The sequence below is a fragment of the Thunnus thynnus genome, chromosome 11, assembly GCF_963924715.1.
Source record: "Thunnus thynnus chromosome 11, fThuThy2.1, whole genome shotgun sequence".
In the NCBI taxonomy this organism is placed as follows: Eukaryota; Metazoa; Chordata; class Actinopteri; order Scombriformes; family Scombridae; genus Thunnus; species Thunnus thynnus.
In genome coordinates this window covers 20,223,345-20,248,346 of record NC_089527.1, presented here as the reverse complement: position 1 = coordinate 20,248,346, position 25,002 = coordinate 20,223,345, and the positions used below count along the sequence as shown (strand labels likewise).

General features: G+C 39.2%; 1 protein-coding gene across 1 annotated transcript; it reads left to right on the top strand.

The window, feature by feature from the left end:
• The first annotated feature begins 8,831 nt into the window (after window positions 1–8,831).
• On the top strand, window positions 8,832–12,893 carry pcdh8 (protocadherin 8). Its single transcript, XM_067603671.1, has 4 exons — window positions 8,832–11,580; window positions 11,721–11,791; window positions 12,046–12,179; window positions 12,332–12,893. Exons 1-4 carry the CDS (start codon window positions 9,223–9,225, stop codon window positions 12,679–12,681), a joined length of 2,913 nt encoding a protein of 970 aa, XP_067459772.1. The 5' UTR covers window positions 8,832–9,222; the 3' UTR covers window positions 12,682–12,893.
• The last annotated feature ends 12,109 nt before the right edge of the window (window positions 12,894–25,002 follow it).

Genomic DNA, 25,002 nt, shown 5'->3' with positions numbered 1-25,002 from the left:
ACAAATTGTGTGAAATGTGAACTGTCCTATTAGGCGTGCGTTTATTGCTCTCTAAATCACAGTTAGTGTATGTTGTCTTGATGGCTGACTGCTGAATCTCCTGTTTGTGTTATTACAAATGTCAGTTCTTATTGCCGTCTTCATTCACTTTTCTACTCAGACATGCGACATTGGGAGTTGGATTGTGATTCATGGTAAATATTTTCAATCCCAAATGCACATTAGGCAATTGTAGTTATGATAATGACCTTTTATTTATTCAGATTGTGTTTTAAAGTGCTTCATCTAAAAAATGACAAAAGACAAAGAGACAGGAGTGAACCAGAAAAAAGGTAAAAACAAATTAATGAAGAGGTAAGAGCAATAAAACATTTACTAATAGAACATCTGTCTATGTTGATCATCTGCACAGAACCTTGAATGGGTTCGAACCCTCAAATGGTTAGCATACAGGACATCAGGTACGCTGTCATAAATCTACAAGCAGCAGCATTCGCCAGCCTCCTAATCTAAAAGATTTACAGCTCAGTGTGTGAGTGGGGGCATGTCAGTGGTGTTATCAAGTAGCTGCCTCCCTGCAGTGATGTTTTGTTGAGTTTGGCTCACAATACTCTGAGAAAACCAAACTTTGCATTCTAGCATCCTGGAAGGAAACATACCCATATTCACTGACACTGTTATGTTTGTAGGAAGGGAACATCAGTCCTTGTTTGTGTTTATCCTGAAGTCCTGCAACCAACTTACAAACAGACTCAGAAAATTGTTACATGAGCAACTACAAAACATAAAAAAGGCATATACACAAATTAATTAACATGAAATTTTAAAATATAGACTTTCACTAAAACAAAAGAAAGCCTTTGGTGTTTTGTCCTGGTTTAATGAGGAGAGGCTGATAACATATTAACCAATTCGTACAAGCAGACGTCATTGACTCATAATATGAAATTAATTTAATATGTTTTAAAAAATCAATTAAGCTAATCTGCCCTTACAGCAAACAAACCAGACATGGGGAACATAGCTGCAGAGCTGGAAACAGAATTTCTTAATCTCAGATAATTAATCACTAGACCTCCATAAAACACTCATTTGGTTTTAGCTCTGGAGAATATGGAATCTCTTCAAATGTACATCAACACTATCCTTTATCAGGCCTTGTTCTGTAAAAGCACTGAGCTGAGATTCATTTTTACGAGAGCTTACAGTATTCTATTCATAGAGCCCCTTTAGAAATAGCAAGCATTCATAATGGAGCTGGGATCTGATTAACCTCCTCGCTTGCCGGCACAATGGCAGGCTACCCTGAGACTCAGCCCCGTAATGGAGTCCGCTATCGCCAAGCACACTCCAAACATTCTTCGCGCCGCAGGACGCGACGACCAGATTGGAATCCCTTAACTCCCCTCTGCACTCGGCACACAGTGGGGAAACAAAACATCCTCTAAGCTGATGCCCCTCAACATTAATCTATCTCTCTGCTCCACTCATTGTGCACATACGCACACACACTACACACCCTAGGCATCCTCTTTAGTGCCTTTGTTGCAATTTTATATTCCTAATTGTATACTCATGCCTGTAAAGGCAGAAAAATAAGGGAGTGTTGTCTCTAAACAGCATCTGCAACCATTTCCATTCAAACCAGCATTTTATCTATATACCTTTAATACACAGTAGACACATTGGGTGTGTCTGTCCTGTAAAATATAATGCAATTAAATGTATAGCACTGGAATATAGTATACTATATTTGTGAAGTGTCACATTTACTTTTGGGTCATATTTTTTGATGTTATTGTATCCCATTTTATATTATATTGTGTTAGCTGTGATTTTGTCCTCCATGTGGAGAGCTAATGAATTTGTCCACAAGGTGAACAAAATAACACCTAATACAATACGACAGAGGACCATTAATCCATTGTGTTGGAATGTATTGGATTATTTCATAAGGGTTTTTTTTTTATAAATTGTCATGACTCTTTAATCCTTGCTTGCTTTCTTTAGCCTCTTATATGATATGAACCATTACAAGGTTGAAGTGTTTCAAATGAATATCTCCCGCCTCAATGTTGCCATCTCCTGGCCTAACAGGATTAAGCAAGACGCTCACACAGGCCTTGCTGTCGTTGAGCAAATGGATAGCTCGTGCCAAATATGTCAGAGGGAGTGATTACACCCCTCAGTGGCCAGTTGGCCCAACAGTCCGCCCCCAGTGGCCAGCCCTGTGGGGACTGTCAGGACCAGGCAGACTGGAGCTTGGTAAGGAGCCAGTCCTACGTTTAACAGCCAGCTCCTGCCCAGCCCAAGTGTCATCTGCACCTGCCAATGGGAAACAGTTCTCAGCCATCAGATAATGGCTGAGAAGGAAATTGCTTCAAGGAGCAGACATTCTAGGATGGCAATATGGAGATGTGAAATATATTCAAAGAGGAGGAGGAGAGGGACCTGGTCCTTGAAAAGGCACAAATTAGCATTGACACACACATACACACACGCACAGAGGCAAGGAGGCTATACTTAATCTTCCCTGCTTTGAATAATATAACCGTCCAAGAGAAAATAAAATTATTCACAGCCTGGGCTACCAAGCAAATTCGTATTTACCTCACCTGATATAGTAACTGCCAACAAGCCACGGCAATATGCATTTCAAGCATGTACAGTACTGTACATACTTGCTGCAAGATGCACTGAAACAAGGAGATTTTTAGCACTGTAGTATCTACAATGACCAGCTCAACCATGACATGGAAAATGAAAATCAAAGTGAAAGTTGGTTAGGGATATGTCAAGTCAAATATGTGCCTGCAATCATCACACACACAGAATATCACCAGAGGTTAACGTGCAGGCCTGCTGATCTTTTGGGGCCCTCATCCATGTAGCTTAAGGCGGTGAAATTCAATATGAAGCATGAAATGTGAAGTAGTCATCATAATTTGATTGAAACCCATAGTGGATCCTTTTACCAACAGAAAGTACAAAGCACACACCAAGGCCACACTTTACACTAATAGGATGGAGCAGATTTCAAGTAGAATCCAGTTGTTTGGTGCAGTACTTTGAGGTTGTTAGTCTCTGCTCTAATTAGCTTGTTAACATCCTCTTCCAGGACTGCATATTCCCTCAGTCAGGTGCTTCAAATATTGATTCATCATTCATAAGTGGGAGAGTTAACGATTTGTGTTTTTCTGAAATGTATTTGGTGGAAAAAGTGGTCTCAGGACTTGGTATTGCTCGCAAGTCATCTGATGTTAACATGACAAAGTTTCAACCTGTAGATGGCACTCTCATCCCTGGTTTTAATCCAAACCTTAAGGGTCGACTCCCTATTTTGAAAAAACTGGCCTCAGTTCCAAAAACCTGTTTGCTTTGTTTGTCATTATAATTCCTAAACAGGTGCATTAAGTTTGTGAGATGGCTTTTTATTTTATTTTTTTCTCTCTTTCGGTGCTTGAATTACAATGACAAGTATTCCTGTGTGGAGCGGTAGCATACCTTTTTGTGCATATGGTCAAAGCTTATTCGAAAATGTTTATGCATAATGAAGTGCAGCTAGCAACCGTTGTTCCAATCGTTCTCAGGCAGTGAGCATTAGTTACACAGTGGGGAATGGTTGGAGTTGAGTGGGGGAAGAGGAACCTCAGCCAAATATGATTTGTCTCTGAATACTAATGCCTCTTTTGATCTGCCTCGGCTTTTAGGAGATTTAAACAACAAAATCTGTCTTTCCAAATGTCTTAATAGACTCAGCCTTTTGTGGCCAACATGAAGAAATCCTAGAAACATGTTTACACGGCATCCATATTAATGTTCTGGATTTGTTTAAAACATGTAGAGTCCACTGAGATCTAATTACAGGAAAACCCTGTATTATTCATGCTTGGCCCTAATAGACTAATTAATTTATCATAAAATAGTAAGGCGATTTTATGATTTTCTTATGTTATGCATTTATTTCCATAATTGATCTTTGTTTTACAAATATATCTTTTTAAGTTGCCTCTCACATGTCCTAAATTCAGTAGCTGTGCAAAAGAGATTTCATCCCTCCTGAAATGATCTGAATGCATTAGTTTCAGAGGAAAGAAGAAACAGGAGGAAAAAAAAAAAACAATTAGACCTAATAACATCAAAGCCACAAGTACTATGTGATTTATTTGGCCCTAAAAGCTATTTAGGAGCATATTGTGACAGAATGTTAAGTGTGATTAGGGACAGTATGTTAAACATTTGGCCAGTTGTAATCAGTTGGAGAGCTGTGAGGATGAGCTGCGGTTGGGGGGGTTATCTGTGTCTGTAACGCCGCAGGAGGTGCCAAAAGCAACAGAGACCACCAGCCAGTCTGAGCATTTTGCACCTCCACAGCTGCCGCTCACATGCTTCCACCCTCTCGTCTCACCAAGGGCCAATACCAAGCACAGGATAATCTTGTTTTATCTGCCTTTCAGACAGTCCAAATGGCCGAGATTAAACCCTCCACATGACCCTCACGGGCAGAGCAGTGACATATATACCCCCAGTTTATTAGAGCACCTAAGGTTAAAGTGAGATGAGGAAACTGATAAGGGGCTGGCCTGAAAATGGTTGGATGAGTTTCCAGCCCTTGCAAAAAGTCTGTGCCTATCTAAATTGAATAAATGCATACTGTGTGTCATGAATACAAGTCAATCTCTCCTCAAGGTTGCCTTGTTATCAAGAGAACCCATTTACGTATTTAGAAGCAGGGCATGCATATAAATGTTTAAATGGTAAGGTACCAGAATATTTACAGGTGTTTAAACATGCCGGAGACCAGCATAAGTGTGGTACTACAGTCAATTTTCAACTGAAATGCTCAGGTATTGTTATTTTGGATCAAAATCATTGAAATATAAATGGAAGTAAGGTTTTGAACAGTTACTCAAATGATGTTATGATGATTTTCAGATAAGTCAGAACAGAAACAACAGATTTCTGCTTTTCCTTTACTATGCAGATTGTTTATGGGCAATGTTTGCATTTCCAGATTCTATAAGTTAGTCTTTGAAAGTAATTGTGAAAACATTTTATGAATGGAAATGGAATAGTATCTGTGACAGCATGCCGCATTTGTGCTAACTTTGCATGTTACAAGTGTCATTTAATTTGATGGTGTAACATACAACAAAAGAGTCTCTTGTCATGATCTCTGGTAAGAACAGTTATCATGTCTGTGTAAATTCCTGTACATATATATATATATTTATATATATTTGTGTGTGTGTGTGTGTGTGGCTCTATACTGTAATATTTTTGTATTGTTTATACTTTTCCAGACACGTGATGTTTGAAATTTTATGATAGAATGAATAAAATATTAAATATAACTCTAGTGTTCCTTGTTCACCTGTTGAATACTACTGTATATTTTCACAGCGTTAAAAATACCAACAGAGCAACCTCAGTAACATCGACAAAATCTGGTAAAACATACAAATTATAAAACAATAAACATATTAAAAATATCACTCTTATAAAACATTTTTAAATATGTTCTGTATCTCCAAGAATTTCCTGAGAACTGAGGACTCACATGAAGAAAAAAACTGGCTCACAGTTTTCTAGCAGCGGGTGACACAGTGTCTGTTATCCAAAAGGTGGGTCTTTGACACATTTGTTCCCTGTGGCATATGCCAGGATTACTGCACCCGGTGTCACCAAATGCTTTCCCTGCCTTCCTACCTGGTGGCATGTGAGGTGAAGAAGACACAATCTTCAAACAGCCTTCAAATGATGTCAAAGGCTGACTGACATCCGGCTGATTTCTGACCATCATTGCAATTACTGTGATGTTGACCGCCAAGGCGAGATTAACAATATTCTTACCATTAATTAAAATCACCTCAGTGAGAGACCAGATGGCCAAACCCATTCATCTGCTGTAATGCTCTTACTGTCACCACACACGTCTTAATCAAGCTGTGATCCGCATTAATCACCTGATTTAAGTGACAAACAAGTATCACTCCAGTGTTAGCCAGGCTTTGTTCGTGGTGGGACCTCTGGTGACCTTGTAGTAATGTGTTGATTAGAAAAACACTTTGGACATGCGTAGGTGATTTTTTTTGACATTGATGCAGTTAGCTCAAACACAGTGCAAGTTCCAGAAAGAAAATCACAAATGAACAAATCAGCTGCCTACCTGTACAGCTACTCTTTTAATCATCATGTTCTGTGCTTTAATTTTAGACTGAAACATTTTCATCTACAGCTGCTCAGTTGTTACCTTTGCAACATGGTAAGTGCGTGAGGCATTTGATAAGATTAAAGCGTAATCCTCTTAGTGGCAAACAACTAATTTGGCCAATAATTCTGTATTACCTACTGACTCCTTGTAGCCATAAAATCCTGGATTTCAACACCCAGCCAGCATGGGACCATTGTGCTGAAGGCTTTGTATGTCTGTTAATGGCAGAAAAGTATCTTATGTTTGATCCGCCTCTGGCTCAGTATTTATATGTTCAGCGTGATCTTGTTTTTAAAAAAAGGTGAAAATAGAGACAGAGAGCGAATAAAAATAACCAAGAAAGAAGGTAACATCTTTTTTTTTTTGGTGCTCTCGGCATCATTCATTCAGTGCTAATGCCATGCTTTTGCACTTCTAAGATTATTGATTTAAACTCATTGTACAAAATGCCACTTGATTTAATGATTTGTGGCATAATACAGCCTTCAGCATACAGATAAAAAGAGCTGTCGATTTGAGGACAAACTCTAAAGATCCACTTCTGCTATAGGTTCCAAGTTAAATATGTAAATACTGCAGCTTTCAATAGCATATATTATAAATAGTCCTACTCTGTCAACACTGTCTGTTATTCTTGGCAAGAATAGCAAACACCATTATCTGAAAAACAAAACCAATTTTCATATGTAGTATGTTTTAAAACTGGGTTTGTAAAACACTTTAAATACGGCAGCACAGAGCTCCTTATCACCTCTCTCTGACACTGTATCACAAGTATCTCTTGTCTCTGAGGCTCTTGAGTTGTGTGCTTTTTAACACCTTCCTGTATGGGCCCTCTTGGGGGGGCTCAGACAGATTTAACTCAAACTTTTGTGAAGTGTCAAGAGCCCTTTGAAGGGCCATAGACGCCTTTTAATCAGCAAAAGCTAATCACCCATATGGTTGACAAAGCTCTGGTTGACTCATGTTCTTTTGTTATCACTGTGGGAGCTGTGTGTGCTGGTACGTGTGTTTATGTGTGTGTGAGGTGAGAAATGAGGATCATTCAGCGTAGTTTATTCTCCTGACTTCTATATTTTTCTTCTAAAGAGCTATTGTTGAAAAGGGTAAATTAGGTGCAATTGAGTATTTGTTATAATACAGAAGGTTTTGATTGTACAAGCAGGTTTTTCTTCTAACACAGAGCTAAAATGTTATTCTATGTGTAATTAACATTGTGGGTGTCACAAACACAGCACTAATCAAATGACACTTGTCTGGCTTTGTGGGGTTTCTTAACGGCATTACACTGAAATTCCTCCTCCGCTATTTGATCTGATAAGACAGCACAGAAACAGAGAGTTCTTCTTTTCTTTTATGATGCAGATGATTTATGGGCAATGTTTGCAGGGATAGATATGGTTGAGAGAGAGAGAAAGAAGGGTAAAATGAGGATTTTGATGAGACTGTGTGACTATAATACATAGGTGTATATGAATAATAATAACTTTTCTGCAGTTTCATAGTTTGCATTTCCCACTGCTTTTACCCTGTGGTGGAAAGTAAGTATGGTTTTTATATACTTATCCCTTACTTGAGTATTTCCATTTTATGCCATTTTATACTTCTACTCCACTACATTTCAGAAAGAAAGAATGTACCTTTTACTCCACTACATTTATCTGACAGATATCATTACAAGTAACTAAGATTTTACATGCAAAACATGTGATAAGCTTTTAAAATATAATGCATTATTATAGATTAAACTATTCAGCAATATATAAAAAAAGTTACAATTCGCTCCAGCTTGACCAGCTACAACATTAAAATGCTACTTACATGTTAACTCATCGATAATAAGTCCAATAAAATAATAAAATACCCCGAAAGCTGCCATTTTCCACTGTTAGATAGTTGATAGTACATTTTAATGATAATGCATCTTTACTTTTATTTAAACGATAGGCTCACAATTTTTCAAGTCTGTCTTAAAACAATAGTCAGGTGCCCAGGTGAACACTGAAACAGGTTTTATAAAAGGTAATCATTCCTAGGAGATCTCTTCCTAATGCATTAACAATGTAAGTGATGAATCACAGTCCTTGTTCTGCACAAAAATGTATTCCAAAGTTTATCTGAAGCTAATATGAGGGTTCAGCAGTATGATTGAAAATTTGGTGTTTCCTTACTGAGCTGCGGTGGAGGGACAGTAACACATATAAAGGGACTTTTGTGCAGAAAACACTGTAACCTTGGGTGATATCTGCTTGCCTTGATAAAAAGTTCCTGTTGGAAAGGCATCATTTATGAAGAATTATTACAACAATCTTAACCTCTTTCAGTGTTCATATGGGCACCTGATTATTGTTTTAAACCAGACATGACTTCCATTTATGCTTTTACCCATTTACATTACATGTTAATACAAGAAGAAATACAGCAAAGTAAAAACAATTGGTCCACCAACAGTGCTCTTGGTTATTTTTGGTGTTGTGAGCCCCTGTTTATTTTTGATCAGCAATAATAAGCTTATTGACATCTGTTTTTATGCCTTTTAATCTCTTCCCACATCAGCTTTTGCATAGCTTCTTATAACTGACAGACTAACCCGCCCAATTAATTCTTCAAGCTTTCAACAGGTCTCCTCAGACTTCAGCTTCCTCTGATGGAATGTAGTCCTATTAAGTGCAGTTCACTAAGTGATTTATTTGTTGATTAATTACCATGTGCAGATTTATTCAGTTGCACTGTTATCAGCCTGATTAAAACTCCATAATCAGTTAAACTAATAAACCATTTGCACACAAAACAGTGAACAGCAGTTTGCTGCAGAGACAAACGTTTCCCTTTTGGTGAAGCACTGACAGGCCATTGGTCGACGGGGCAGGCTATTTGCATATGCCGGGGCTTATAGTCAGTCAGCAAAGTCAACTCAGTTGTGATTCGACTTGACATAGCACAGGTCGTGGATTGCTTTCACCATTTATGACTTCTCTGGGCTGTATTTTATAGCCCCTCAACTTAAAATGGGATTTTGCAAGATTTCAATTGGACTGTGCATTGTGCTTGCTTTATTTTTATACTCTGTTCAGTGTACAACTACAAGGTATTTCACCTATGAGGAGGATGCGCCAGGCACAGAGATTGGAAATTTGTCACAAGATTTAAAGATTGATCCAGCCGATGACCCCGATACATCGTTCCGCTTCATGCAAGAAAACAACTCTTCTGTGATTCAAATGAGGGAGACTGATGGGCTTCTGAGCGTTGCAGAAGTAATTGACCGAGAGCAGCTCTGCCCCAGGTCCCCGCGTTGCTTCATCACCTTCGACATCGTGGCCTTCTCCAATGAAAAGTTTCAACTCATCCACGTGGAAATCGAGGTGAAAGACATCAACGACCACGCACCTGTGTTCGTGCGTAATGAGACAAACCTGGAGATTGTGGAGAATGTGCCGCTAGACTCAAGATTCCCTCTGCAGATTGCTCTCGACCAGGATGTGGGTGAAAACTACATTCAGAGCTATAATATTTCTCCCTCCAGTCATTTCGCCATTGAAGTGCGCGATCGAGAGGACGGGGTGAAGTTTGCTGAACTGGTGCTGGTGAAGCAGCTCGACAGGGAGGTGGAGGACTCCTACACCATCGAAGTCACTGCAGTTGACGGAGGAGAGCCTGCAAAGTCTGGCTCAGTGACTGTAAATATCAAAGTGTTGGACTTTAATGATAACAGCCCGACGTTTGAGCACAGCTCGCTGAAAGTTGAGCTGAATGAAGACTCTCCGGTGGGTCACCGAGTTCTCAAAGTGCACGCCTTTGACCCCGATGACGGCATTAACGGCGAGGTGATGTACGCATTTAACAGGCTGTCATCAGAAGCTGCACGCCTTTTCCACATCGACCCGTACTCCGGAGACGTGACTTTGAAGGCGCTGGTTGATTTTGAGAAGAGGAGGTCATACGAGCTCAACATCAAAGCCTCCGATTTAGGCGCGAACTCTGTCCCTTCCAGCTGCAAAGTTGTGATAGACATCGTGGACGTTAATGACAACGCACCTGAAATCAGCATCAAACCGATGACCTCCAGCAGTGACGGAATTGCCTACATCACAGAAGCTGCGGCTGCGGAGAGTTTCGTGGCTCTGATCAGCACCTCGGACAGAGACTCAGGTTCCAACGGGTATGTGCGCATCAACCTGCTCGGGCACGAGCATTTCACCCTCCAGCAGGCATATGGGGACACTTTTATGATTATTACCACCACTACTTTAGACAGAGAGAGGATCCCAGAGTATAACCTGACTGTGGTTGCAGAAGATTTAGGAAGTCCACCTTTCAAAACTGTCACACAGTACACCATCCGTGTAACAGATGAGAACGACAACCCCCCTCTCTTCAGCAAGTCACTTTATGAAGTTTCAGTCATGGAAAATAATATTCCAGGTTCATATGTGACCACTGTCGTTGCCCGTGATCCTGATGTGGGAAAGAATGCCAAAGTTTCTTACAAACTCATAGATTCAAAGGTGCCAGGAGGATCCCCAATGTCCACTTATGTTTCTGTAGATTCACTCTCTGGGTCTTTGTATACTTTAAGGTCTTTTGACTATGAGACTCTTCAGCAGATTGAATTGGTCATCCAAGCAGAGGACAGAGGTTCCCCTTCTCTCTCAAGCACATCAACAATCAGGATTAGAGTTGTGGATCAGAATGACAACTATCCACACTTCACCTTCCCCATCCTTCTGAATGACTCTGCTGATATTTCTCTGCCCTTTAATGCACCTCCTGGCTATCTCGCCCTCCGCGTCTCAGCTGAAGATGAGGACGAAGCGGTGAACGGTGAGCTCTCCTATCAAATTGTACAAGGTGACCCAAAGCTTTTCACAATGAACAAAGCTACTGGAGAAATTGCTTTAAAACAATGGCTGACAGCTGAAATTGGAGACGTGCTCGAAATGAAAATCGCAGTGAGTGACAATGGCAGGTCCCCGCTCTCTGCAAGTGCCACTATTAGGTTTGTCATCACAGACACTGAGCCCTCTGAAGACCAAGTCGTCATTGTGTTGCGGTCAAGTGATGAAGAAGGCTCCAGCTTGGATGGCTCACTAATTGTCATTATTATGCTCAGCGGGGGTTGTGCATTGTTGCTGATTGCAATAGTGGCTGTGGTTGTCACATGCAAACTCAGCCGTGGGGGAAGAAACCGTGGCTCCAAGAGGGAAGTGTGTCACAGCCTGTTCGACAGCAGGCCCATGCCCATGCTCGGCTCAACAGAACCAAACATATACACCGGTCAACGAGGTTTCTTCCATGAGAGAACATCTTCTTCTCTGGATGATTCCTGCCTGTATGAAGACAGGAGTGGGGAGTCAGAGACAAAGGTGAGTTAACTACAGGAGGCTTTTTTCCCCCTCCTTTTTATTTTTATATTCATATGATGTTCCCACATGCTGCTGCCTTGATCTTTGTGCCAGAAATGGTAACTAAGCTCTCTGCTGTGATTTTGTTTGTTCTCTCTTAGATGTTCCTGCCCTCCAAGCATTTCCAACCACCATCTGTGTGGCAAGGTGACAAATACTGCTTGCAAGTGAGGTAAGACAACTAAATGTAATATCTTTTCTCAGATATGATATGCTTTATTCACAGTCAAATCTGTCTGAACTGAGGGAACTTAATTAACATGCACCGTGCATATGTTTGATTGCTTTTGGCATTCTTGTGGAATGAGGTTAGATGGGCAGGATACAGACAGGTCTTGTTTGTAAAAAAAAAAAAAAAAGACATCAATGATCAAGCTAATGTGGTGCAGTGGTGGCTCATACTCTATTTGTTGATTATATTCGCAGTGGCATTGGCAACACCGACCAGTTGAGCGTGAAGGACAGTGGCAAAGGGGACAGTGACTTCAACGACAGTGACTCTGATATCAGCGGTGATGGAGGCAAGAAGAACTTCAGTACTTTCCAGCCGAGGCTAAAAAGTGAGTTTTCTCCTTTGAGTTTTGAAGTTTTGACACCACACACCATTGAATAAAGAATAAATATTCACCAGAATGACACAAATGATAAATGGTGGTACTGTAACATCTGCATCAACAATTTCCCATCCTTATTTATTTCACTTTTATTTCAGGTTCATCCAGTACCACTAACAGCTTATCTGGGGATTGCCAAGGCACCTACTGTGCAATACCGGCACAAAGCTTCAGAACCCCCAGAGATAACGCATACACAATAGGTTTCTCTCCAGTACCGGTTTTCAACAATCCTCATGGCTATCCCCTGTCTTGGAAGGATTCTAGTTATGGCACAAATCGCCCCAAATCAAAGAGCAGCATACAAACCTTCTCCAGGACTGGGACCCTCCCGACTTACTTCCCTCAGCAACAGCGTGACGCCGGTGCTGGAGGCGCTGAAATCCACAAGCAGAGTCCAAATATTGTAACAGTAGCTACTGCTTTAGAGGTTGCAACTATCTTTTAGATACTGTGTTATATGAGAGATGTACAAAGAAGATGTAAATATTTGTAAACTGGTTATAATATGACAAACAGGTGTACATATATTTTTTTGCTTAACAGGATTTTCATAAAATATAGTATGTTTATTTATGTCTCATTATTTGAGTTTCAATGTACTGTATCCTATGACGCAAGCTGGTATTTCTTTTTCTAATAAATGTGTGATTGAAATTATGAAGGACGTCATTTATTCAGCAATTTTTTTCATATATGAGAAACTCCAATCGTAGTTTGTAAACATGCAGAAATCTTTTACCGGTTTTGAATCTACAGTACGTGATCAAGACTCCAGTCAGTGATGATCAGATGTAAAATCTCAAGCTGCTCCATTACCTGGGAGACTGGCTTTGAAGACTCCGAGGTTGCTTGGTTGAGTTTCTTGCATGTCAATGAGAGACTATAGTGCTCGTACTCAAGTGGAAAATAAAGTATGAACTGTTATTCTGGCAAAATCATGCTGGGTGCTGTCACACCTGCTTTCTGCTCTTCTAAATAATTTAGATCACTATACAGCGTACAACACAGAACAACAAATATTAGGCTGTTTGACAAATTCTTGACTGTCATTTGTTGCCATGAGGGGCAAATGTTCAGCTTTTGTATAAAAAGTAAACAGTCTTTGCCAAGAAAATGGTGCAAAATATAAAAATACTGTTTTGTCATATAACTCTTCCTCCGAATACTCTGCAGTTGATATGGCACTTGCTTGCCTGGCTTTACTGGCATATTTGCAGAACCATTATTAAATTTAATCCATGAATATGTAGGGCAAGTGCAAACTGTCTCTGGTCCCGAATGATTTATTGATGAGACAATGATGAGTTTTAAATCCATAGCCAACACTAGCAAACATCAGCCTGAATACTGGTTATTAGTTGTCAAGATTTATATATATATATATATATATATATATATATATATATACTGTACATGTAGAACCAGGGCATGCAAATTCCACATTTTCATCATTTTCAATCTTGAAGTAAGTGCTTTTACTAACAACTTCCAAAATAGAGCAGCAACAGGATTGTGTGAAAGTAAATCAGGACACACAGTTGCAAGAAACTAGGAAGTCGGTAACTAAATTATGCAAAATAAAATCAATTAAATACATCTCTCAATCAAGCGATCATATCCGTAGGGGAAATGAGTTCTCGTCAACAACTTCAAATGTATAGTCCTACTTTAATATTGCTTTTCATCAACATTTTAACATTCGCTCTCGAGTTGAGTGACTGAAAGGCAAACTCCAAATATGCATTTTAAACAATATTCAATACCTGCTGGTTTTCATCTGCTCAATGAGGTCACTTTAAATGAGCCTATGAGGTAATTGAGACAAGAGTAAAGGATTATTACAAATGACTTTATAGCTATCTAAGGGCCAGCCCTGAAGAGATAATAAATAGTTTCCAAAAAACTGCTGCCAAGGAGTAGCTATCAGTGAAAACTGAAGGCAGATTGAGTCATCATTTCTTTCTGTTTACTGTTCATCTGCAGAAAAAAAAGGTGCTAAGAGCAGTGCTCATTTGCATAAGCATAAATACCTGCTTTTGTGTTTTTTGATGGCAGTGATAAAAGCTGAGATAGAGTGGATTAGATGCTTTTTTACATAACCATAAAGAAATAAACAGAACTCTGACACATTACCACAATATGCCTCTCGAATAAAGGACAATATTTGAGTTGTTCTGGTCACCTTTTTTAATCTAATACTTCTAGACTGCAAAGCGACCACAGTTTGGAAATTGCAAGGTTATTAACTTTATTTTAGGCATGAAGTCCCCCAAGGATTCATGGCCATGCATATACAAAAGGCAAGCAATAAGAAAGAAGGTCATATTTGTGCCCCAAGTGATGTGCACTGGTCTGACAGATAGCCAATTGTGCACAGAGGGAAAATGCATTTATCAATCAATACAATATGGTCCTCTTCATCAGTGCTTTATATGCTCCTTGTAGGTCAAACAGTTGTGCATTGACCTGACAATTTGTGCCACAAGGTATATTCATCCACACAGTTTGGCATAAAATGTGTTTTGCTCTGCTGGCAGACACTGTGTTCATTCATATCCAAATGGATTTCACATTAATTTCCTACAGCAGCACTCACAGCCCTACATTTGAAATCTCCCCAGGTAATAGAAAATGAGCCGGTTTTTAGCTCGTCAGTAGTCCACTGACAAATGAGTCTGCACACGTCACTTCTAGCCTCCGCACCTGTTGATGTTGGATTTATTTTTGACAAATAGCTGGCTGTATGGCTGTGATTATGTTGTTCTGGCCTCTTATCATCTCAGCTTTAAGAAATAATCCCCTGTGTGTACCCAGCGTGTGTAAAGATGGAGCCTTGCTGAATCAATGTCATTCAGTGCTTCAGGTCCGTCCCACAATGCAATGTTTTTTTACAACTCGCATCTCATCTTCATCTTTGTCTGAACTGCCAAGTGTGGATATTGACTTTTGGATCTTTTGAATTGTGGGGGCTGGTGTGAAAAAAACACTATTTGTTTTACACTTGACAGTTTTCCTAGAAGGAGAAGTTGTGTCTCTAAGTTCATTTACCATTAAAATCTAACCTGTTTCATATCAAACCAAGTTCACGCCCACATCAATGTACTTCAGGGTAGCTAAAACTAAGCTAAATTATGCCAAACCACAGTTATCACTGGGGCTTTATCATCCCTTGAGTGAGATATCAGTCTTCTCAAAGTTTCGGCAAGAAAGCAAACAAGGGTACTTCCACAAATGTCACATTATTCCTTTAATACTAAAATTCACCTACTGAATCAAGAACATTCTTTCTTCTGCTTTCTTGCTTATTCAAATCATTCAGGAAAAATGTGAATCTTCATATTCTAATCTGAGCTAAGAACATTGTTTTCTCTCTATGCCAAATGATGCCATATGCTTGCGCTTGTGATAGTACAAAGCTGTTCAAGTGGGAGCATGGGTCCAGGGTTTGGATCGCAACCACAAAGCGGCTCGCATGTCAGACAGTTACTCTGCTGATCTCACAGCATTCTTGTATTTAAATTCATCTTCGGTAGTGTTATTGTCTCTAATTTGTATGGTTTCTACCTTGTCTTTTGGCAAGACTTGTCATGTTTGTAAGAGCTTTACAAACAAGCTTAAGTTTCTTAATTTGTTTTATTTACTGCTTTTTTTTTTATATTTACATCTCTTTCACACTTCTACTGTCTACAGATACAGATCACAACAAAGACAAAGAAAGGGAAATAGCAAGACACTAACATCAGACACGGTAAAAAGAACCCATTTCAAAGGAAATGTTGCCCAAATTATAGGATGCAAAGGTCTTGTAGCCATTTCAGCCTCCCCATCAGTCATTACTAGTTTTTCATCATTACTGTAAGGATTTCCTGGATTTATACACTGTTCAAACTTAAATTGTTTGAAATGTACTTCCAGGTGATTTAAAGGAAGGCTGGTCATGTTTGTAGTAACAGTATGCAAGCTGTACACTTATGTCCTTTAAAAATGAATCTTCATTTATTTTATGTTATGTTTCTGTGCAAAATAGCAAAGATAGATTCATCCAGGTGAAGGAACCCCATATAGACTTGTCATCTAAATAAACATTACTGCCGGATTATTCTATATAGACTATGGCTGCATTAAACAACATCAATGTCTGTCTGGACTATTTTAGGTCTTTATACCACTAGGGGGAAACATCATGCTGTGCAACTTCAAAAAAATTACAGGCTTCACAAACATAATTTACACTTGTGAGCTACAGCTTTATATACAGCATAATGTGGCTAAAATATGATTTGAACAATGCTATTCAGTAAACTAAATAGCATTTACTTGTTTTCATTATGGTTCACTATCTTTCTCTGCTACACTGTAGCACAAAAGAGCTTTCACTGTGCTATCAGCAGCTCAACTTTGAATGGAGTTCTCCTGAGTGTCACAAGAAGCTTGTGTTGCCATGTGCTGCTATTTCAGACGAGTTCATTATTGCTTGTACTTTCAGTGACAACTTCCCTATTATGCAGTTGTCTTGCTTTATATAGCTAATTTCATTAGTGTCTACTAGTTATTTAAATATCCAGGGTGGCATCATCTGGTTCGTTAAACATGTGGTGCATTCAAGTCCGGCGAAAAAGCAAAGGACAAGTACTTTCAGGGGCAATCAGACCGTCGAGTGCTCCTTTTCATTTGTAGCCATTCAGTGTCATGAATCCTTTATGCTATGCATCCTGCTTTTATGTTTATCTCAAACAGAACCAAGAACCTCAACCACACACATTATGGATAAAAAATCATATTTTTGTCATTACTGTAAATCATATTCATGATACATGAGACACCGGGGATTACTTATTCACATTCTTATTGAACATATTTATAATATTGTACAACAAAAGCTCAAATCCCGACCGGGCTTGTATTCAGGATGAGCTGTTAATAACAAATATCCTTGCATGCATGACTGAACACAATATTCTGAATATTACATCAGTGACAGCAGAGGCAACAAAAAAATAACAATAAACATAAACGATCTCCCTTTAAGCCTCTTTGTTGAACGGCATCTATATACACCAATTCAAGAACAGAACAGCTCATCTCACCAGGCTCATATTCATTTAGTTTATCACTGTATTCATGTTCACTAAGAGTTACTGCTGCTTACCACTTCACTAACATGTTGACCTCTGTCTTAAACAGTAACGGCTGTGCCTGCAGTTCTCTATCTGCAGAGTGTGTCAGCTCACACATAGAGCTTTGGTCGTGAGCTGATGATGATAAATCTGTGCCAGTTGTTCACCAGTTGATTGTGGTTTACTGCTGAGCAGAGAGAGTGTCTCATTGTGTCAGTGTGGGCCGTCATGGAGACAGCTGCCAAAAGGAAACACAGCCTTTATGCTGTTCTCTCTCCTATACGGAAGGGAAAATTAGGGAGCGAGAGAGAGAAATAGAGAGAGAGACAGTGGAGGGAGAGGAAGGGAGCACAGGATAATATGTTGCATCAATCAGTCTAAATGACTTGCTTATGTAATTAGCTAACAATGTTTTGTTTCTCCGGTTCCCTGAAGTTATTAGTGGTTCACAGTTAACCTTGAAGTAATTGGAAAGGCTCTGTTGATATTTCCCTATCTGTATGGGACTGACAGTTTATTTTTCTTCTGCGGATGGCTTCCCTCCTCTTTCATGTTGCTACAGTATTTATGAATTAGTTTCCTGTCACTTTACAGTACAGCCTAATACTAATTGGTGGTGAGATATATGGGTTATTCACATCCCACTAGGTGGCATGCTGTCTTCCCTCCTTCCCAACATTAACATGACTGAGAATTGTCGAACCTAATAACATGGTGTTGCCTCTGCACAAATTACACCTTCCCTGAAAATGGCATAATCTCTAAGAAAAATTTAAATACTAGAACTCTGCAGCCGCTGCTTTTCCAAGCGGTCCCTGACATTTTAATTTGATGCTTCATCCGCAATTAGACATGCAGTGCATGGCCATTGGCTTATTTTTATTTAGCGAGAATCAAACATTCACTTTGGACTCCTCTTAATTTAGAGACTGAGCTGGGCTCAGTGCAGGAGTTTTACCCTCTGTTCTCATTAAGTATTAATAAGTTGCACAGTGTTTCAGCGAAAAATGAATTTAGCCGTCACGGTTTTGACGACTACCGTATCAGTGGCCTGCTGCAGGACGCAGTCACCACAGTGCTAGTCTGGTTGTCAGTGGAAGGACTGCATGTGTTGTCAAAGTGAGAGTGATGAGCGAGTCCTGTATGTGAGAAAAGTCTGCTCCTCATTGTTTGAATTTGTGAAAAGAAAAACATCCACAGACTAAAAAGAACAATCTGTCAGGGAACATCTTGGAATGTTTGTGTAACCAATGCTTTGCTCAATTTTGTTCCATTTCAATTTCACACAGAAAAATGTTAGGTCCTTTTTAATTTTCTGATAGTCTCTTGCCTCTGTTGGCCACTTTGCTGGATAGATATCATCCCAAGAAGTTAATTTAAATGACTTTTGAGGATGGTGATTGATCCATTGCATACTAAATAACTTTCCCGGCCTGAGATAAAGTGCCACTGCAGAAAGAATAAGGAAATGTCATGAGCTCTCCTAAATCACACTGCTATTGTTACCATCTATTATCACTATTTCCATCTAATTAGGCTATGTAAGCGCTGTTCGTTTCATGGCCCTCACCTTCCAGTAATCCAACACAGAATACATAAATGTAGTCATTATCAGCATCAAGTCGTATAATGAATGCTTGCTCCTGTTGTATACTCATTTGGATCTTTAATAGCCTGAAATTGACTTTTTTTGACTCGTGTATAATATTTGAAATATATAAAAAAACAAATAGTGCTTTGTTTATTGTTTTCTTTGGGATTGTCAAGGATCGCAGAGGCTGAGGCAGGTTTTCTTTTGTTTACTTGGGAAGATCACAGACTGGGTCATATTAGAAATGTTTACTCCTCCTGTCAAAGGATAAGTTGTAAATTTTAGCTCACAGGAAATGAAAGATGTAGTGGCGTGCTGAGTGCAGACACCAAAGTAATGTCACCTTGAGTGAGCATTTCTCTTGTCTGGACTGGCAGCTGATATCAGAGGATAAACTCCATTTTGACCTTGTGTTCACTCATCACAACAAAAACACAAGAGAAGAACAGCACAAAAAAAGAACCCACCTGTCACATTTTAAATATTACTGCTTCAGTCAGCTGATATCAGCCGGCACAGCTGCAGATAACTGCACTTCATTCTGTCTGGAGCAATGGATGACTAGGTTTGATGTTAACACTGTTATTAAAAATGCACAAAAAAAAAAAAAGCTAAACATATCTTCATTAACATTCAGTGCCACAGAAGTGTGATTGATTCCATCATCAACAAAGTTATTTTCGTGGCCAGCATAGGAACATCAAACACCATGACCTCCATTATTTCCCCTTTGAAATTGCATTCACTTTATTCGCCTCTCTGGCTCTCCAATACCTTGAATCATTTCTCCTGGGAGGTGTTTTTTTTTCTAACCTGCTGCTTCTCTGCCAGTCTTAAGAGCGGTGTAACCAGCAATTCTCTCACACTGTATGTGGGACACTTGAGCTAAGAGTGAGACGAGGCATCTGGCACAACCTTCGTGAGACTATGCACTAGATTCGGCTCAGTGAAATTTAGACACAGGCCCAAAAATAAAGTGGCACACATGTTATATTTATCTTGATGATATATAGATCTTTTTTCAGCACAAATCAGACTTGCTCTTCAATATTGCGTACGGGGTTTGAGGAAAAAAAAGAAAGAAAGAATCGTTGAAACATTTATATCTTAGGAGTTTTATTTGTGTTCTCCCAAAGTTACATTGAATAAATACTCAGTTATACTCAGCATTTTTGGAAATGCCTTTCTTTCTGAGAGTTAGATGAGAAAAATCAATACCATTATCATGTCTATGCTTTAAGTATGGAGATTAGGCCAGGAGGAAATTAGCTTAGCATAAAGACTGGTTGCAGGGGGAAACAGCTTGCCTACCTCTCTCCAACGTTCAAAATTATGCCTACCAGCATCAATAAAGCTCATTAATTAACACAATATATCATGTTTGTTTAATGTGTACACAAACAGAAATGTGAAAATGACAAACTGCTCCTTTAAATCTTGCACAATGAAAAAGCATGATTCTTAAAATGCCCATGTAGGGAACCAAAGCTAAAAGAGGCCCATCACTTGTTGCGTACAAAGTGTGTTCAAAGTGTCTCACATGGTAATACTTATTATTAGCTTCATTTTCAGGTAGATGGGAACAAAATAATCTTCTAGTTCCACTTACTAGCTCTTTCCAGAGCTTCCAACTGCAGGTGTCTTCATCAGGAAATTGAGTTTCTCATTTGTCATCATGTACCCGAAGTATTTTTTTTTTTTTTTTTTTAACCCATGTCGCTCAAAGAATATTCTTTGGGGGCAGATGTGAATTACCTCCTTCATCTTTCTCCTAGTCTCCTCGTCGATAACTTTGACAACTTACAAGATGATGCTGTGATGTCACACACCACTACAGCCTTACTCTCTGGTGGCAGTGGTTGTGGCGGTGGCGGTGGAGGGGGGGGGTGGGGGAAGGTCTTCCTGTCTCTTTGAATGCTGTGTGGTGAGTAAGTGCTGATTCACTGTGACTCAAAGACCCAAGCTAGATATTCAAACCTTATACAATAGGCTTGGAAGAAAAAAAATGTCTTCCACTTGAATGCCAACCCTTATTTAAAGCCTGAATTAAAAATATAGACCTAATCAAATTTCAATGTGATATATCCTATGATCATCAAAGACTCTATGATTATTTGTGAACATGTGTTGTAAGCTTGTTCTCAAATTTCTCTGGAGCCTCTGAAGTGAGGTGGTGGGCTGTAGAGTGCTGAAGTCTAACAAGTTTGGACATGAGGTCATTACTGAGGTGAATAATCAATGTTATTTCAAGAGGTTGATTCTTCCTTACGGTGGCAATACTGTAGTCTTTCCAGCTCAGGCCATTTACAATTACATGAATCATTAGTAATACAAATCAGATTCCATAATAAAACCTACTCAATTAAATGATAAGTAGTATGGAGGAGCTGAAATATTTATAATTCATGTGTCTTTTATCACTATTACAATATTGTGAGCGCCTCTCATTCACAACTTATCCAGAGGTTGACACTAATAGTTGAATTGATTGTACTGTGTTAACTTAAAGATCCACGTAATACACAGGTTGTTATTTGAGTTGTGAACACACACAAAACCAGCGACCAGCAGTCCAACAATGAATTCACATATTTTCATCCCATTTAAATACAGTTATGACCACATTAGAAATACCTTCCTGTAACCATGAACTCTTTCATTCATCATCAGTGCAGAAACTCAAGGGATTGTCCGTTAACGCATCGCAGGTTATGGTGTTTGTCTCCTTGTGTCTCATAATTATATTCATGATTCCAGTCTCATGTTTGATGTGGATAGAATGTGAATTATGTTCCAGAAAGTACCCGTTCATTTTACAAATCATAATGTGTTTTGTGCTTGGATCAGAGCAGTGTATTACACGCTTGTTTTCCAGACTGATTGATCAGCAGGTAATTTGAGAGTTTTTAGGTGCATATTTGCATAAACACTTTAAAAGGCACATTCTCAACAGTCACACTATTAGCTCCCCCTCTCCCCCGCAAAAAAAAATGCAGATTAGGTCCAGAATTTATTAAAACCATCTTCCCGACCACCAACCGAAACTCCGTTGGATGCTATCAAGAATTCAAAATGCTTTCAAGTTTTGTGAATGTGGCGGAAGGTTGTCTTAGCTCTCGGAGCCCCAGAGAGTTCCTCTAAAAATCGAATTCAGAAACATCCATTGTTTAACCCATATGCTCCAGAGAGTGAGGCATGACTCCTGAGTTTTGATTCAGACCTGAAATGTTTGAGAAATAGCATATTGACCCTTGAGGAATTGAATTTACATGCAAACCCCAGCTGCTCTGCAACAAAAATTATTTCTTCTGTATGTATCATGATAACAAGGCTTGTGAGATGTGTGAGGGCTCTTTTGCTGTGTCCACAGTTAGGCCGGCAGCTCTGCCTGCAAAGGTGGATGTGGAAGACCCACATGACAAGTATCCACTGACAAAAATGCAGGAGTAATGGTCACTAGTGGAAGGTCAAGGTCTGGTTTTACTGTGTGAAGAAATACCGATGACAAAAACAAATCAAACAAACATTCGTATATCTTCATCCTACATACAAGACAACGAGGGTTCAGTTATACATGTTATATATACCAATAAAGGTATACTGAAAACAACGGCAGGACAGATAAGACAAATAAAACAAACTTAATTCAAGAACTGAATACTGGAAACTCAATGTCAAGTACAGTGTACTTTTTGATGCTGAGTCCTGTAAGTTTTATCTGCTGAGATTTTCAAGGTTTTCAATTTTTTTTTTTTTTTTTTTTTAAAGTTTGAGGCGTACAAGTTGTTTGAAAAAATGCATTTGAAAAATTAAACAGCCACCTGTGTTTCCCAAAATAGTTGAGGTCATTCTGGATGATTCAGACCTCTGTGGAGAATTTTCAAATGAACCATTTTCTACTAAAGAATTATTGCCCATGAAAAAGGTGGACAATATGTTCTGTGGATGATCTGGAGTAACAGGGAAATTAATTGTCTCTGAAAAAGACATTTTGGTTCAACTCTCTGAGCAACAAAAATTAAATTACATTTACCTCCACTATATTTGGCTAGCAACAGAAGTTTCAGTGGCATATTTTTCAAGACATCAGCATATGAAACCATAACTATCTGCACTGCAAGATACCAGTATAAGTGAAAATACTGTATGTTTTGTGAATGAGGGAATTGACCCTTTAAGAGAAGTATGGATCATTGTCACAAGATAGAAGACACATACAGTAACAGTGGTCTATGAGGAAGGAGTAGCACTAATATTAATAGTATTTAACTGATTTCTTCTTGTGTACTTTAACAATGCAGGAAAGTTTTTTGTCATGTATGGCACATTTAACCATTTTAATGTTTCCGCTGCAACTGATTAAAATAACATTCTTAAAATCTTGCTGGACTGTTAAAGAAACTTTCTGCACATTTTTGTTTTATGTGTGCCATTACCATGTTTGCACAATGTCTCGTGGAGAAAGTTGTTCCAAACAGAACTTGTTCTCTTCTGCATTTATTTACTCTGCGGCAAAATTCTGTGACTTGTGTTGATCATCATCCCCCCATTCACCACCATCAGTATTCTAGTGTGCTGCTTGAGGTGTGGTGCAACCGGCAACGGGCGCAAAAACAGAATGATAAACAACTTAATCTCACCTCCAATCATGCTTGTTGCGGAGTGGTAAGTGAATCACATGAAAGAGATGCCAAGATATTGCGCTTGTGCTTAAATAAGCATAGCTACTGTTTGTCATTTCAACTTCTGAGGAATTACAACAGGTAGGCTATAATTTTACACCAACAGAATAATGCGCTTTCAAGTAAAAATCAATTTGTCATGAAACAACAGATGCATCTGTGTGTTGTTTTTTTTTTACTGCCAACAAAGCAGAGATTGTGGTTCATTCCAGGGCGGGTGCAGTGGTCTCATTAGAGAAAGTTATCCATGACAAAGTCGTCAGCCTTTACAAAAGCACAACAGTCAAAGCTACACATTGGGATGTGGCCTATTTATTATGGATATGAACCATCCTCTCATTCAGAGTTCAGATCATATTAAATAGTATGACTGTGACAATACAGACACAATTGTCAATAGCAGTCCTTTCCTGAGGTTTTAACATACACTGAATGATAATTAGTTTCCCTTTGTTGTCCTTATCTCTTACCTGCAGAAATGGCCAATTTATGCAGGCTGCACCCTAGCCAGGCAAAGTTGATGCTCCCCAGAGGAGGAAAGCAGCCATGTTTCAGACAATGGAAATGAACTCAGGGACAACTCAAGGTTGATTTAAATCCTGGGCAACATGGAATTAAATGAAGAGCCAGGCCACACTGATCTTGGCCTGTAATGTTGACACAGCTTCCTCTCAGAAGTATGCTCATACGGTACCTGCATCATCACGGAGCACCATGCGTCACTGAGATCTGGTCAAGTGAGAATAAAAATGCAAATGTCATATTGTTGAAATGCTGAGTGAACTAAATGTCAGTCCATCTTTTCAATATGAGATATGAGATTGATGTGGATAGGCTATGAAGGCAAGTGTGATAGCTGCAGAAGGCAGGTTATACCAACAGAAGTGATATTTGAGCTGTGAAATGTTTTTTTTGTTTGTTTTTTTTTTTCAGGAGCATTAGCAATTTCCTTGTCCTTTACAGAGATTATCCTGAAAACACCCACAGTCTGTCAATACTAATCTGGTACAATACAGGTGCAAGGTGGTACTGTTCTCAATAATTGATAAGAACCCTAAATTTAGTCCTGATTATCAAAAGAGTCCTACTGAGAACATGGCACTCTGAGGGGAAGAAAACCAAGTGTTCTTGTCAGCTTTAATTTTACATTCTTTTAAAATCCACATTGTCCATTTTGATCCAGTTCTTCTCTGGAATGACCACTTGTCAAGTCCTTACTGCTTCTACTACATCCCAGCCAAACACATTTCATCGATCTATTCATAATCCCCAGTTCACATCCACATGTATTAGGAGCAACATCCACAAGCACGTTCCTCCTCTGATGCTGCTGCTCTGTGCGCGCACATCAGTAAATGAATCACGTAGCACTAGAA